Here is a 16,196-nt window from a genome sequence, read left to right as displayed (position 1 = left end):
TGAGCCAACACGTTGGCTTGACATATTTATGATCCCTTCAGTAAATGACCGTGACTCTGACCAGAGCTCTTGACAAGGGAAGTGGCAAGGGGGGAGCAGACCTTCTGGGTGGGGACCCCCAGACCAGCCGGGCTTCCCTCAAGAACTCCGATGAGTCATTCCCCCCCCCCCCCCCCCGTCGCCGTGGAGCCGCAGGGCGCACCACAAGGACGTGGCAGGATGGCTGATGAGAAGCTAGGAAATGACCTAGGAGAAAAGCTGGGTGGGTGCGTGCCCCCCCGTGAGGGGCCTCATCTCCCCTGCTCACTCTGTGCCGTGGCAGCCTTGCGAAGACCAGCACCATGTCTCTGAGCGGCGCCTTCAGGGCCGTGGGCAACGAGCCTGGGATCATCACCTGGCGGATCGAGGTGAGCTGGGCCGGAGGCACACCTTCCTCCCCGTACCGCGGGGCACGCTCTGGCAGCCCTCTGGCACTCCCGAGCCTCCCGTCTTTGGGAACAGCAAGGGGCGGCTTCGGAGCCACCTTTTCCTATCCTTGACCCCTCCTGGGTGCTCAAAGCAGGTGGCGGCAGGTGGAAGAAACGCTTTTAGCCCTGGAGAGCAGGGCCCCAAGCAAAAACAAGCTTGCCCTTTATCCCGTCATCTGCTCCGTGAGTCTGCACTTCCCGTAAATGCCCTGGGGCGATGGGTGGGGCCTGGGCCCACCCGGGAGACCTGCGACTCCTGGCTGCTTCTGTGGGAAAACCAGAACCTGTCTTCCACAGGGCACTTTGGCTCCTGCCAAGTGGTAGGGGAGGTAGGGGGCGTGGTGGTTGCCTCTGGCGGGGCGGGGGCCCTCTCCCGCCCCTGCTCCAGCTCCAACAGTCTGTAGCTGGGAACAGCCCTAGCCCCGGGGCAGCTCCACCTGCCAGATGTAAAGACCCCCTCCCCGTGCCCCCACGTCCCTGCTCCAAGGCCAGAGAGGGGCTGCTGCAGAAAACCCAAAGCACTTAAGGCTACCTGTGCGTTTCAATTTGGGTACTAAATGTTACCAAAAGTATGGTCTATTTAGCATTTTTACATTTGACACGCACATTTTACATAGAACACACACAAGTATGACTCAGGTTTACCTCACTTGGCGAGAGTGATGGAAATGCACGTGTGAGGCCAGGTGCATGGCTCTCCTGGGGCAAGCCGTACGTGCAGGTGGCAGCTCAGGCCCCCACCCCAGGCTGCAATACAGAACACCGGGCATGGAGCCCCTTTGCACCTGCTGGCACTCGCCTCCCACAGCCCCATGGTATCCCCACGTCCCGTTTGCAGACCTTGGCCAGCACTGGGTGGTCGGGGCTGGAGAACAGTGCTAGAGGCACCTGGAGCGGCTGCTCCGAGGTGGGATTTCACTTGTCAGCTTATATCCAGCTCTTTTGCCTGCAAAGCCTGCAAAGCCTCCTCACAGTGTAGTGAGACGAGACCATGCAGGTGGTGGGGAGGAGGACGGGGTGAAGATGGGGACCCAGATTCAGAGCTGGGACCATGCAGGCAGAGCCGAGCAAAAGCGAGGGGGGCGGCCCCGCTGATCCTGTGGCCGGCCGCTATGCCCCGTAGGATCAGTGGTGACATCTCCCCTACCTCTCCCCTGCCACATGTGCCAAAAGATGGAGAGGAGAGGGAGGCTGGAGGGGTGGGGTAGATTGCAGACTACGCACACCCCTTGTCCTTCCAGAAACTGGAGCTGGCGCTGGTGCCCCTGAGTGCCCATGGCAACTTCTATGAGGGGGACTGCTACGTCATCCTCTCGGTGAGCACCATCTCCTTATTTCCAAGAACTTCTCCCCTGAGAGCCAGTTCCCAGGTTCCTCTGAGATCTGCTGCTGATGCTAATCAGGTCCCTGGTATCCGTCTTGGTCTTTCCTCAGTGTTTTACAGAACAGGCCTCTAGCTTGAGTCTCAAAGGCCGTTCGTTCTTAGGGGATGGAGCCCTCAGTCTGAACCTCAGCGGGTAGCCCGCAAGCATCACTTCTCCCTCCCGGGGCTCAGACCCCACATTAAAGTGGTGTGGAGGAAGGCCAGGTAAATACAAGGCCGTGCCTCAAAGTGCTCGTTCTAGTTGAGGAAACAATATCCCACAAGAACGATGCCAACAGAGCCACGCAGATGGACAGACCAGCGCTGTGCCAGCTGTGTAAGGGCAGGGGGGCAGCAAGGTAAGTCTGCCCCCTGCCTTGGAAAGGATCCTCACTGGTCTCCATGTAGTTTGAGAACAGTAAGCTGTCAACTTGCCCCCAAGGTGGGAGGAATGTGGGCTGCTGGAGCTTGGGCCACACAGCAGGTCTGCACAGAGGCCACTGCCGCAAGGGAGAGAGGCCCCGAGCCCCCCTAGGGCGGGACACGAGCCACCCTATGCTGTGTCCCTCCCACACCGGAGGGGCCAGCAGCAGAGCAGGGGCGGGGTGGGTGAGCCGGCCCCCGACCCGATCTCTCTGGACATCCCAGACACGAAGAGTGGGCAGCCTCCTCTCCCAGGACATCCACTTCTGGATCGGGAAGGACTCCTCCCAGGATGAGCAGAGCTGCGCGGCCATCTACACTACACAGCTGGACGACTACCTGGGAGGCAGCCCCGTGCAGCACCGAGAGGTCCAGTACCATGAGTCTGACACCTTCCACGGCTACTTCAAGCAGGGCATCGTGTGAGTAGTTACGCCAGAGCAAGGACATAAGTGGCAGCTTACCCAACAGGAAACCACAAAGGCCAATAAATACGTGAAGGGTCCAAGAAATGCAAATCAAAACAAAGCTATCACTTCCACCTGTCGGAGAAGGCCGGATCAGAGGGCCGGGTGGTGGCAAGCGGTGGCAAGGCCGTGGGGAAATAGGAGCCCTCGTGCCGCCCTGGCGGGGGGACCGCCATGGCGTTCTGGAGAGCAGTCTGCTCCGCGGAGGCAAATCCCACTTCTGGAGGCATGACTCAGAGGACTTCTCATATACCCGGGTCTGCAAGAGCTCGTGAGCCAGAATGTCCACGGCAGTGTCATTAGTGGTGGCAGGAAGCTGTAGGCCAGGTAGAGTGCCCACCCCTGGGAGATTGGAGAGGAGAAATAATCCAGGGCGCCAAGGAGCACTGTGTGGCAGCTGGAGACAATGGGTCAGACACACGCCTAATGTGTGGGCGGGTCTTACATCCATGGTGCTCCTGAACAAAGACACAGACTTGAACTACGTGACAATGCCAGTTTCTGTTTTTAAAAAATATACGCCCACCAAACAACAGGACACACTTATCACGATGAAAAGAAAAAGATAGTTGTTCCACTGTTGGAAGGGATGCCTGTGGGAGGGAGAGGAATGGGCGAGCATAGGCAGATAAAAGGGAATACATAAATACTGAAAACGAGCGAGGGGTCTGTAAAGGACAGTGCTGATAATGTCCCATGAACGGAGGAGTTTAATTAACTCCAAACTTTGCACTTGAGATCAAAAACAACAAGAGGAATTCAAACGAGCTGGAGAAATCTGAGGCTGGTCCAAGGCTCACCTCTTGCAGGCTGGCAGTCCCCACTGACTGGGGACCTGCTGGGCACAGAGCACCACAAGGTGTCACCAGGGAGCCCAAAGACAAACCTTCTGCTCCGGGGTGGCTTTCTGCATGCCCTTCAGGTGCAGGACCCTGGGATGGAGGCCGGGTTGGGACAAACACCAGGGATAGGAGGGCTGATTCCTGGAGAGAGGGTTTGTCTTAAGGCCTGAGTGTCATTGATGCTTCTGCTGCTCCCCGACTTGTGCCCCTTTCTTTGTCACACGCTGATCTTCAGACAGTTGCTAGAACAAAGCAAGTTCATGCCACAGGGTCTTCCGCACTGACGATGAACCCTCTGGAACTCTAGCCCTCTGTCTGGCGGGTTCCTATCCCTCTTAATACATTAGCTTGATTGCCATTCCTTTAGAGAAGACTGCCCTGACCACTCTGTCAAAGAGTCTGTCACTCAGTCTACTTCTGTGGCAGCCATGACCACCACTCATGTTTACCTGCTTATGTCCTGTTGTCGCCCCACAGGCAGAGGCCGCAGCTGTGTAGTTTACAACGGTCCCCCCAGTACCCAGCACGTGGCAGGTGCTCGGTAAATAACTGGCTGTTATTTGGATATTCCCACAGCTACAAGAAGGGGGGTGTAGCCTCCGGGATGAAGCATGTGGAGACCAACACCTATGACGTGAAGCGGCTGCTACACGTGAAGGGGAAAAGAAACATCAGGGCCACCGAGGTAAGTCCTCCCCACCGTCTGTCTGCTCCACCTGGCGCCTAAGAATTCCTCCTGAACAATGTCTGTTTCCCATCTGCAGGTGGAAATGAGCTGGGACAGTTTTAACCAAGGTGATGTCTTCTTGCTGGACCTTGGGAAGGTCATCATCCAATGGAATGGCCCAGAGAGCAACAGCGGAGAGCGCCTGAAGGTGTGGTTCATGGGGCTTGCAGTCTCTCAGTTGCCTTTTCCTTTTTCTTTCTTCCACTGGCTCTTCCCTTGAGATGCAAGACAGACCTCTGCCTTTGAGTAGAATCTGTTTCAGAGACAGGCCAAGTGCGTGAGTCTGTGACTCACTCCAGGGTCCTAAGCATCAGAATAACCCCTATGTCTGGGACCCGGGTTGCTCCTCCCAAAGCCAGCAGGTGCAGAAGGGGCCCTGGTGGGGCTAACTGCTTCCTTGGGCTTCTTTGATAGGCTATGCTTCTGGCAAAGGATATTCGGGACAGAGAACGAGGGGGCCGTGCTGAAATAGGTGTGATCGAGGGAGACAAGGAGGCAGCGAGTCCGGAGCTGATGAAGGTCCTTCAGGACACCCTCGGCCAACGCTCCATTATCAAGCCTGCAGTCCCCGATGAGATCATAGATCAGCAGCAGAAATCAAACATCATGTTGTATCAGTGAGTAACTAAACCTACATGCTGGCTGGAAGCTGGGGTAGGGGGAAGATGTCTCCTGGAAAACCAAGCTACCTGTGCTTGGCTCCTCATTTTGGGTACAGGCGTCTGGCTTTCTTTTAACCCTTTTCATATGCAGCTTCTAGACGGAGCTCAGTGTTCCCCACCCACGGAGGCAGCTACTGTCTATTCTTGTTAGCAACCCTTCCTCGTCTCTTGAGGAAGGTCTTCCTTTACTTGAGTCTATACATGCCCCGGGAGGTGGAGGAGATAATGTTTGGGAGAGAGATGCATAGCAGTCTTCTAGAGAACAGAATCCATTACATTCTTGTCTGCATTTAAGCCACCCCTGTCATAAGAAGTCAAAATTTATCCAGAAACTCCACACTAAAAGCCAGCAAAAATACCAAATTGACTACAAATGCTTTGTAGAAGAGAAGGCACAGGCTAATTTCTCCCCTTTTCCAGTGTCTCAGACTCAGCTGGGCAGCTGGCGGTCACAGAGGTAGCAACAAGACCACTGGTCCAGGACTTACTGAACCATGATGTAAGTAGAGCTTGGGGGGGCTTGGCGTCTGGGGCCAGCCCTGGCTTTAGACATCTTCCTTATGTTCCTCAGTGGCAGTAACCACTTTTATCCCCGACTGCTTCAGGACTGCTACATCTTAGACCAAAGTGGGACCAAGATCTACGTGTGGAAAGGAAGAGGGGCCACAAAGATTGAGAAACAGACAGCCATGTCTAAAGCCCTGGTAGGAGCCACAGGCGTATGGTATTGTCCCCAAAATTCTGGTAGTAACACTTCAGACATGTAGCCATATTCGGAACCGGGGCATAGAACATCACAGTCACGTATGTGAACTTCAGTCTGATAGACAAACTGGGATTCAAATCCAGGTTTGCTATACATCTCCGGTATATTCGGAGGATTCTGAGGGTTCTGAGGATTAAATAACATTTGCAAAGCACTTAGAACAGTACCTGGCCCCTACCCCTGCTCAGAACACGGCTGCTGTTATCGAAGGGGATATCCCATCACGCTTGACAGCCCTGTCCTCAAGAAGCTTAGGATGCCGTGCAGGCCCATGCAGGTGAGCCCAGCAGGATGCACTTACAAAGCAGTAAACGAGCAAACGAATTTGACACGAAATCAGTGGAGTACGTGAATGCTGCAAGAACATAGTATAGACGATCTTGCAAAAAAAATAAATAAAAAATTAGTCATAATCATGAAAGCCCAATCAAGAGATACTGGGACTGTTCCCTCTGTCCTTCCCTTGAGGCAGGTAACTTGGCCACTACACATAAGTGAGTTAGGATTTGATTCTGACTCCCAGCAGGGAGCAATCCTATCAACTGGCTTCAAAGGGGTGAGTGAGCAGCCGAGCAAAGAACCCAGTGTATTCCCTGACTGACCTGCCTTCCGGGGTTGGGGGTGTCTGCAGAGCTTCATCCAGATGAAGGGCTACCCCAGCAGCACCAACGTGGAGACCATCAACGACGGTGCCGAGTCGGCCATGTTTAAGCAGTTGTTCCAGAAGTGGTCAGTGAAGGACCAGACCACCGGCCTGGGGAAAACATTTGGCATTGGCAAAATCGGTGAGGCTGCTCCTCAGATCGCCTTCTCACGGCTGGGACTCTCTAGAAAGGCAGCCACGGGTGCCGTTCACTCACTCGGCTTCTCCCAACCCCTTCTCTGCAGCTAAAGTTTTCCAGGAGAAATTTGATGTGACCCTGCTGCACGCCAAGCCGGAGGTGGCTGCCCAGGAAAGAATGGTCGATGATGGCAATGGAAAAGTTGAGGTGAGTCAGTGATTCACACCTCAGGGTGGGGGGGCGGGGGGGGGGGGGCGGCAGGGGGCACTGGCCCTCCCGGCTGTCCTGCTGGAGAGGAGGGAGCAGGTGATTCCGTGTCTGCTTTGGCACCCCTCTGGCACCTCAGAAGCAGTCTCTAAGAGGTGTCTGAGTCTGCAAAGCTTTCCCACAGTGCCTCAGGGACATGAAAGGCTGACATCCCAGTGTGCTCTCAATAACTCACCTGGCAGATAGATTCAAATCATCCCCGAGCCGTGATGGGGCGCACCTGAGCGGGAATGATCCGGTTCTCCTCGGGATTTGGATCCTGCAAGTGTGATAAGCCCTCACGGCGAGGAAAGAAGAACCAGGGAGGGAAGGTGTACTTTTCAGTGGACGTTAGTGTCTTTACTGCCGCGTTCTCTGCTGAGCACGGCCCAATCCCTTCCGGCAGCTGTCCCTTCGAACAGGAGCCCCATCCCTGGGAAATTGTGTCTCCTTCTGCACCCAGGTCTGGAGAATTGAAAACCTGGAGCTGGTCCCTGTGGAGCATCAGTGGTATGGCTTCTTTTATGGGGGAGACTGCTATCTGGTCCTCTACACGTACGAGGTGAATGGGAAGCCACATTACGTCTTGTACATCTGGCAGGTAGGCCTGAAGCAGGCTCTTAGCTCTGGCTGCTGATGCTTCCTCTGGCCCCTGAGTGGGGGCAAGGGGTGGCGGGGACCCATTTCTCCCCCTCTAACCACCGCAGGGCCGCCACGCCTCAAAGGATGAGCTGGCAGCCTCAGCATACCAGGCCGTGGAGGTGGATCAGGAGTTTGCTGGGGCCCCTGTGCAGGTTCGAGTTACCATGGGGAAGGAGCCACGCCACTTCATGGCCATCTTCAAAGGGAAGCTCGTTATCTTTGAGGTGAGACCCCCTCAGATAAGATTACACCATGAGCAGGAATGCCCAGAACTCGCAGGTCAGCAGGAGGCTACCGAATCGGAGAGGAGGGAGGGAGACCAGGGCTTGGGGCAGACACAGACAAGAAGTGGGTTAATCTCAGGGCGCCTGGGCGGCTCAGCACAGTTCATGAGTTTGAGCCCCACGCTGGGCTCAGCACTGGCAATGAATGCATGGAGCCTACCTGGGATTCCCTCTCTCCCTCTCTCTCTGCCCCTTCCCCGCTCGTGTTCTCTCTCCCTCCCTCTCCCCCCTCTCTCTCTCTCTTTCTCAAAAATAAATAGACATTTTTTACAAAGAAGAAGAAGGGGAAGAGGGTTAATCTCTCCAAGCCATTCAGGTGAATCCCAACTGCCTAGGACTTTAAGTCCAAACCACTGCCCAATTAATGTTCAAGGTCCTTCATGATCTGACCCATATTACCTCTGCAGGTGTATTACCCTCAGCTCCCTAACCTACACACTTCACTTTAGTGAGGTGAGTCTCCTCATGAGACCTCACGTGTGCCACGCGTCCAGCCCCACCATGTCCAACCCTCCCTCCCCCACTGGATGTGCCCTTTCGAACTCAAGTCCCACTTCCTCCATGAAGCTCTGGCCAAAGCAACACCAGGAATGTGTAATGTCATTTGCTTGATAGATATCACACAAGCCTGTGGTCAAGTCCTAGCCTTGTCATTTATTAACCAGATTGCTAAGCCTCAGTTTTCCCATCTGTACTACAGGATAATCATACCTACTTCACATGGTTATTCTGAGGTTCCGTGAAATAATGTAGGTGAGGTGCTAACCACAGAGCCTAACAGACAATAAAAGTCTCAGAGTGGGAGCTAATATTATTGACTCCGTCATGCCAGTTCACCTGACCTCTTCCAGTGTGCATGGCAGCTCCCCGTGGGCAAAAGCAGTGTTGAATTCATCCACAGTCTCTACAACGGCGACCCCAGAGCTCCGCTCACATGGGGCTCCAGAGAACCAGATTCTGCTCTTCTCCTCTCTAGGGTGGGACTTCCAGAAAGGGAAACGCTGAGCCCGACCCTCCAGTGAGGCTCTTCCAGATTCAAGGAAATGACAAATCCAACACCAAAGCAGTGGAGGTTCCAGCCTTGGCCTCCTCCCTAAACTCCAATGATGTCTTTCTGCTGCGGGCCCAAGCAGAACACTACCTGTGGTACGGCAAGGTAAGACGTCTGGCCCCGGTGGACACACCGGCCCCTGGGAGCCCTGCCCTGGGCCCTCCCTCCTGTCAGCGAGGCCAGAGGAACTAAACAGTAGGCCGGAGCAGTCCTCAAGAAGATGAGCCTTTCCCTAAAGGATCTTCAAAGAGTGCGAGTGTTTCTTGCAATTAGAAACTCACTGACCACATTGCTCACACCCAGGAGACACTCCATAAGCTTCTACACAGACGGAGGCTGGATAAGCCAATCTTTCCACACCGGTCTGGTGGAATGGAACAGGATAGGCATGAACATTGAGCAAAAGCACTAGAACTGCGATTCTGTCCATTCAGATCGCATCTACGTTAAAAAGCACTAACACTTACAAAAGAGAACGGAGCTGGGAAAGATGCTCAATGCCACACTCCCCGGGGAAGGGCAAGTGAAAACCACAGAGATGCTACTGTACAGCTAGAAAAGTGGCTAAAAAAAAAAGAAAAAAAAAAAAGCAGACAATATCAAGTGCAGAGGAGGGCACAGAGCAACAGGAACTCGTGGGCATTGCTGGTGGCAGTGCAAATACAGCCTTTGGGAAACAATTTGACGGTTAATCTTTCAAAACACACACATACGATCCGGCAGCCCCACGCCCGGTTTTACCCATGTGAGATAATAAAACTACCTTCACACAAATATGCATAGCACCTTTATTCACTGGCACCCAAAATTGGAAGCAACTCAACTAGCAAATGAAAACAGCGGTATATTCATACTACTATTCATAGTAGAATACTTCTCGGCAACGCAAAGAAAAAAGCTGTTGATACTCACGACAAAGCTGAATCTCAAATGCGCTGTGCTAAGGAAGCCAGCCTCAAAGGCTACACAGTGCGTGATTCCATGTATAACATTCTGGAAAAGGCAACAGTGTAGTGATGGAGAACAGACCGACGGTTGCCGGAGGTTAAAGACGTGGGGAGCATCCGAACCACAGAGGGGTAGTCCGAGGGAATTTTTGGCGGGGCTGAGGCAAATGTTCTAGACCTTCCGTTTTGATGGTGGTAACGTGATTCTGTGTGTTTGTCAAGGCTCATAGAAGTGTACACCAAAAAGAGTGAATTTTCTTGAATAAGTAACTTTTCAAATTTAAGTTTTTTTCTCTTAAAAAAGAATCCGAAGTCGGTGCTAAAATTCCAAGTGAAGCCAAAACCAAGGGGGCTCTTGCCGACTTCTGTGTGGGTTTCAGAGTCCAGTCCTGCTCTCTGCCACCACGCTGCTTTCCTCTCCCCCGCCCCTCCTCTCCCAGCACTAGAACAAACCCCTCTCCCCCTCCTGAGGCGATGTAGCTTTGGTAGCTGATCCCAGGACACTCTCAGTGTGGCTTCGCCCCCTACATCAACGCATCTATGTTTGACTAACCCCTGTGCTCTCCTCACCCCCACTCAGGGGTCTAGTGGGGATGAGCGGGCAATGGCCAAGGAGCTGGCCGGCCTTCTCTGCGAGGGCACAGAGGACACTGTGGCCGAGGGCCAGGAGCCGGCTGAGTTCTGGGACCTGCTGGGAGGCAAGACTGCCTACGCCAATGACAAAAGGTAGGGGAACACAGCGCCCCCTCGTCTGGGCTCCCCCTGCCGCCCAGGCTTGGGAACTGCACAAACTCTAGGATGCCTTTCCGTTTTAAAAACCTGATTTCCACGTCGCTCAGTTCCTCTGAATGGACTGTATTGCAGACTACAGCAGGAAATCCTAGACGCGCAGCCCCGTCTCTTTGAGTGTTCCAATAAGACAGGGCGGTTCGTTGTCACTGAGATCACAGACTTCACCCAGGATGACCTGAACCCAGGTGATGTGATGCTCCTGGATACCTGGGACCAGGTAAGACACAGCCAGAGAACGAGTGGCAGAGATCCCCACAGTTGAGGCTATTTTTTGTGTAGTGCCTCCCCTGTCAAGGATAAACCCAGGGTAGCTCTGGCCCACCCTCGAGTCAACCAAACATTCGTCAAGGGTAACCAAAGGAAGAGCCCACTCTTTGCCAGGGATGGAGAAATCAGAAGGTTGTTTAGAACTGCCACCTTGGGGATTTTCCCACTTTGCCCTGGGAAAATCAGGCCATCTTATCGTCAGGCGCTCCTTTCTCTTCCGCCAACAGGCTCCACACTCGGAGATATGGGCCTTTTAGGGAATATAGGGCTGTAAAGGGGATATCTTCGGGGCAACCCCTCCCTGACATTCAGCTCAGCACACATACTCAGCCCCTCCTTCATGCCAGTCCCTGGGGTGGGTGTAGTGTCACCAAGGTGAAGGGCCCCTGCTCTCAGAGTCTACAGACCGATGGAGGAGCTGGACATAGAAACATCCTTTTGCTATGATGGGGGTGTGAGGTGCCGCGGGAGCACAAATTAGGGGCACGCAACACCGTTTAGGGGCTCAGAGAAGACTCCCTAGAAGAGCTGGCTCCCAGGCTGAATCTCCAAGGACAAGTAGGCTCAGTAGAGAGGTAGAGGGAGCATCCTGGGCAAAGGAAACAGCACAAGTAAAAGCGAGGCACGGAAGAGTCTAATACACAGGGAACTACCATCGATATCGCATCAAGCCATAGAGTTAAGGAGTTAGAGATGAAGCTAAGAAGTAGATTACCTGCTGTACCCACCAGGCCCAGTTTGAATTTCATCCTGGAAAGCTACTGAAATTTAGGCAGGTGAGTGACATGGTCACTGTGCTTTCAATAGATCATTCTGGAAAGTAGGAGAGGAGGGATGGTGGCAGGGGGGGGGACGGGACAACAGAACACTGCACACTGGGAAGCCAGTCAGGAGAGTATTGTACCAGTCAAGTAAGAGCCACCATAAGCTGCACGGGGGCAGTGGGATGGTGACAGATTTGCCAAATGCCGGATACAGGGGCATCTGGGATGACTCCCGGGGCACTGCCCGAGGTGACCCGATGGATGCCATTCACCAAGAGTGGAGACACAGACCCAAGTCTAGAAGAAAAGAGCCACCTTTGGGGGTGTTGTAGCTGAGGTGCTCAGAGACCACGATGAGGGGGGGTCCTGCAAGAAGTTGGGTTCAGGAAGCTGAAGCTTAACGAGATCTAGGAGACACATGCGCCATTAGAATTCTGGGAAAACTTTTCTCTCTGCTGAACAAATCAAGCTGGGAAAGTTCTCTGAGGCTGTGACTTGCTGAGGGGGCAAGATAGGGCAGGGTATATGGTCTGGTACCTTGTCCTTGATATAAGCACATGAATATTCCACCTCTCCAACAGGTATTCTTGTGGATCGGGGCTGAGGCCAATGCCACAGAGAGGGAGAGAGCCCTCACGACGGCCGCGGAGTACCTGCACACTCACCCCAGTGGCCGAGACGCTGACACACCGATCCTGATCATTAAACAGGGGTTTGAGCCTCCCACCTTCACAGGATGGTTCTTGGCCTGGGACTCGCATATGTGGAGTGTAAGAACAGAGAGCATGGGCGAGATATCCCTACCGCCTGGGAGCTGAGCGCTGGTAGCTCAGGGGGAAAGTGGGATCCCGACTTAAGGGCTGAGTAAATCCAGGACCACATTCCCCCGCCCCCTCCCCACTCCCTGCTTTTTACTTTCCTTCTTTTTTCCACCCACCAGGGCAGTAAGTCCAGTTAGGGAAATTCACAGCTTGTCTCCGGAATAAGCAGTGCGTGGAGGTAATAGTTTATAACGTTTATCCACACACATCACCTTTTTGAGGTTCACAGCCACCCTGACAGCTGGGGCATTTGTAACCTGTTTCCCATGTTATGAATGAGGAGGCTTAGAGGAGAGGGGTTTTGTCTAAAGTCACTATTAACCAATAGGAAGAAGCCAGGATTTCTGACTCCTAGCCGACCTGTCTTCAGTCTCATACAAAGGATTAGGAAACACCAGCAAAGAGCGCAGATCATGTTTAAGTACCTTCCAGCCTGGCCTTGACCAGAAGGGGGGATTTTCATCTGTGCTCCCCCCCCCCCCACAATGTCTTCTGATTCCCTGATTCTTTCACCTGTTTGCTCTCCTTGAGGGTACAGCCTAGGCCTGAGGCGTCACTCCCCGCAGAAACAGCACCGCGTCCTGTTTTGTATCTGTTTCAGGCAGGGAAATCGTATGAACAGTTAAAAGAAGAGCTGGGAGACACTGCTGCTATCACAAGAATCACCGCGGTGAGTTGGGTTTACTCTTGGAGAAGCAAGCAGAGCCCGAGAGAAACCGCAAATGCTACAGACGTCATGTGGGCAAAACCCTATCTCGTCCTTCTTAGTATCGCTCTAGTGGTCCATTTTCATTTAAGATTGTTGGGGTGTTTTTAAGTTTATTTATTTTGAGAGAGCACGAGGATGCAAGCGGGAGAGAGGCAGAAAGAGGGAGACACAATTCCAAACAGTTTCTGCACTGTAAGCGCAGAACCCAACGTAGAACTCGAACCCACAAACCCAAGAGATCACAACCTGAGGGGAAATCAAGAGTCAGACGCTTAACTGACTGAACCACCCAGGTGCCCCCAGATTTAGGATTGTTTTAATCAACAGAAAAGCAGGTCTCAAAGCCAAGTCCCTCATTTTACTGCCTTCCAGAATTTAGAAGAGACTTGCTGCTTTAAAAAGAAACAAACATATTTTTATTCATTTATTTTTTTTTAATGCTTGTTTATTTTTGAGAGAGAGCGACACACACAGAATGCGAGCGGGGGAGGGGCAGAGAGAGAGAGAGAGACAGAGAGACACAGAATCCAAAGCAGGCTTGAACTCACAAACTGTGGGATCATGACCTGAGCCGAAGCCGGACGCTCAACCGACTGAGCCACCCAGGCGCCCCCTTAATGCTTAGTTGTTTTGAGAGAGAGAAAGAGCACAAGGCGGGGAGGGGCAGAAAGTGAGGGAGACACAGAGTCGGAAGCAGGCTCCAGGCTCTGACCTGTCAGCACAGAGCCCGACAAGGGGTTCAAACTCACAAGTTGTGAGATCACGACCTGATCCAAAGTCGGGACGCTTAACTGACTGAGCCACCCAGGCACCTCCCCTCCACCAAAAAAAAAAAAAAAAAAAAAGCCGAACATATTTTTAAATATAAATACAAGGAATTACGACCTATGAACTACCTGGTATTATGAACCAAATTTTTTGTCCTCCAAAATACATAGGTTGAACTCCTAACCCCTAAAGTGATGGTACTGGGAGGTGGGGCCTTTAGGAGGTAATTAGGTCATGAGGGCGGGGCCTTCATGAATACGATTAGTGCCCTTAAAGGAAGAGCTATGAGGGCTTGCTCTCTGCTCTCTGCTCTCTGCCCTGTGAGGATCCAATGGGAAGATGCCACCTGCAAGCCAGGAATCAGCCTCTCGCCTGACCTAGGATTTGCAGGCATCTTGGTCTTGGACTTCCTAGCCTCCACAACGGTGAGAAATAAATGTTTGCTGTTTAAGCTAAACAACAAACAAACGAAAACGACAAAAACAAAAACTAATTTTATTATTCAAGTCTGTTATTCAGGACAGATTACACTGACTGGTGGTATTTTTCATAAACAATAAGCTTTTAACCTACGTGATATGCTTACCGATTTCTGACAGTCAGAAACTCAGGCCATTACCCCCGTTTTAATGGCTACAGGAAGTGGAGCCTCTGGCCAGGAATCCAACATTTCTTTAACATCAGGATGAGTACATGGTACCAGGTGTCCAAACCATCTGCAATTCTATCCTTTGTGCTCTACAAACTCAAGATTCCAAAACTGATGGTGATGTAGTATCTTTAAAATAGATGTAGGAATAGTATGACTTCAGGGCTCCTGGGTGGCTCAGTCAGTTAAGCGTCCTGATGTTGGTTCAGGTCATGATCTCACAACTCATGAGTTCGAGCCCCGCATCGGGCTCTGTGCTGGCAGCTCAGAGACTGAAGCCTGCTTCGGATTCTGTCTCCCTCTCTCTCTGCCCCTCTCCCGCTCGCATCCTGTGTATGTGTATCTCTCTCTCAAAAATAAATAAACTTAAAAAAAAAAAAAAAGAATAGTATGACTTCAATTGACAGTCATTTAAAGGCTGGAAATGTAGAGCTTAAATACAAGTGCCAAAAGAAGGTATGTGATCACAGTATTTAAATGAGATGTAGGCACAGCGTTTATGCCAAAATGGCTATACAGGATTTACCCTAGACTTAATCAGTTTTCCCCAGAAGGACCCCAAAATCTGAATATTTCAGCTTCCCAGATGATTCTGACATGCAGTCAGCTTTAGGGACCATTGTTCTAAAAGGTGATCACAAAGGGTGCAATGGTATAAGCCAAAATATTAAATGTTATACATACAGAACTTCAATTGCACAGAACCTGAACAGTCTTTTATCCCGTCTACGTTCTTACCTTGCCCAGGACATGAGGAATGCAACCCTCTCCCTGAATTCTGAGCCAAAATACTACCCTATAGAAGTTCTGTTGAAAAATCAAAATCAGGAGCTGCCCGAGGATGTGAACCCTGCCAAAAAGGAGGTAAGTAGCTAAAGGAGCTGCGTCTAATGTGAGTGGAGCTCTCCATGAGGAAAGCACCTGTCTCAATCTGCGGCCTAGGAGGACAGCTCTGGCACACTGTAGGCCCCTCAACAGACATCTGAGCTACCCAGTAGCTCAAGACAATACCCCAGGCTCCCTTTTTTTTTTTTTTTTTATCACCTCTCACAGCAACCCATCAGCTAGCCTCTGCCTCCTCCCCTCCATCTCTCTGCTGTCCAGCCATCATGGATGACTGCAATAGTCCCCCAACTGATTTCCACCCTCGTCCCTACGATCAATTCCCCACATAACAGCCAACAGGCTTTTAACACAGGTAATACTGTTCTGCTCGAAACACCTCACGTGGCTCCCCACTGCAATTAGAACAGAATCCAAAATCCCTTCTGTGGCCTCCAAGGCTCTACACAGCCTGGCCCCTGCCCACCTCTCTGATTTCACCTCATCGACCACTGCCTTCTTCACTTCCCACCCCCTCTGGCCTGTGGCTCCCTTTCTGTCTCAAACCTGCTCATCCCAGCCTTCGAGCCTTTACACTTGCTACTGCTCCCACCCAAAAATACTTTCTTCTCTCAGATCCTCACAGAGCCAGCTCCTCCACACTGTTTAGGCCTCAGCTTCAATGCTCACCCCCGGAAAGGCCTTCCCTGACCGCCCCGTCAAATACTGCTTAAGAGCAAGCTCCTTGTCTGTCTCATTCGCCACCACATTCTCCGCTTTTCAGCACCTGTAACAGTTCCTGCCACAAGCAGGCCCTCTTTAAGTTTTGGCTGAGTGAATGAACATGTTGAATTAATTAACTCATTTTCCCCTTGAAGGAGTTGATTTGGGAAGGGCCTCTGGGTTTCCCCCAATGTCTTACCCAACCAACTCTT

The 16,196-nt window shown here is 52.2% G+C and overlaps 2 protein-coding genes across 2 annotated transcripts in view; one reads left to right on the top strand and one right to left on the bottom strand.

Moving 5' to 3' along the window:
- The first annotated feature begins 190 nt into the window (after positions 1–190).
- The window catches only part of AVIL (advillin), a 17,550-nt gene continuing 1,544 nt past the window's right edge, over positions 191–16,196 (top strand). The window contains exons 1-18 of the mRNA XM_043564623.1: positions 191–407; positions 1,709–1,783; positions 2,479–2,675; positions 4,139–4,247; positions 4,327–4,437; positions 4,704–4,906; positions 5,372–5,450; positions 5,557–5,655; positions 6,349–6,502; positions 6,606–6,706; positions 7,209–7,346; positions 7,453–7,611; positions 8,648–8,827; positions 10,250–10,395; positions 10,534–10,678; positions 12,074–12,262; positions 12,915–12,983; positions 15,187–15,303. Coding sequence (XP_043420558.1) covers positions 342–407; positions 1,709–1,783; positions 2,479–2,675; positions 4,139–4,247; positions 4,327–4,437; positions 4,704–4,906; positions 5,372–5,450; positions 5,557–5,655; positions 6,349–6,502; positions 6,606–6,706; positions 7,209–7,346; positions 7,453–7,611; positions 8,648–8,827; positions 10,250–10,395; positions 10,534–10,678; positions 12,074–12,262; positions 12,915–12,983; positions 15,187–15,303 — 2,337 coding nt within the window. The 5' untranslated portion in view covers positions 191–341. The remainder of the gene's footprint in view (positions 408–1,708; positions 1,784–2,478; positions 2,676–4,138; positions 4,248–4,326; positions 4,438–4,703; positions 4,907–5,371; positions 5,451–5,556; positions 5,656–6,348; positions 6,503–6,605; positions 6,707–7,208; positions 7,347–7,452; positions 7,612–8,647; positions 8,828–10,249; positions 10,396–10,533; positions 10,679–12,073; positions 12,263–12,914; positions 12,984–15,186; positions 15,304–16,196) is intronic.
- TSFM (Ts translation elongation factor, mitochondrial) overlaps positions 12,459–16,196 on the bottom strand; it is an 18,172-nt gene continuing 14,434 nt past the window's right edge. The window contains exon 6 of the mRNA XM_043564626.1: positions 12,459–12,905. Within this exon, the coding sequence (XP_043420561.1) occupies positions 12,853–12,905 (53 nt within the window). The 3' untranslated portion in view covers positions 12,459–12,852. The remainder of the gene's footprint in view (positions 12,906–16,196) is intronic.

The sequence above is a fragment of the Prionailurus bengalensis genome, chromosome B4 (genome assembly GCF_016509475.1).
Source record: "Prionailurus bengalensis isolate Pbe53 chromosome B4, Fcat_Pben_1.1_paternal_pri, whole genome shotgun sequence".
Classification (NCBI taxonomy): Eukaryota; Metazoa; Chordata; class Mammalia; order Carnivora; family Felidae; genus Prionailurus; species Prionailurus bengalensis.
Note: the sequence above shows the minus strand (reverse complement) of the source record. Positions and strands in the feature narration are given on the sequence as shown.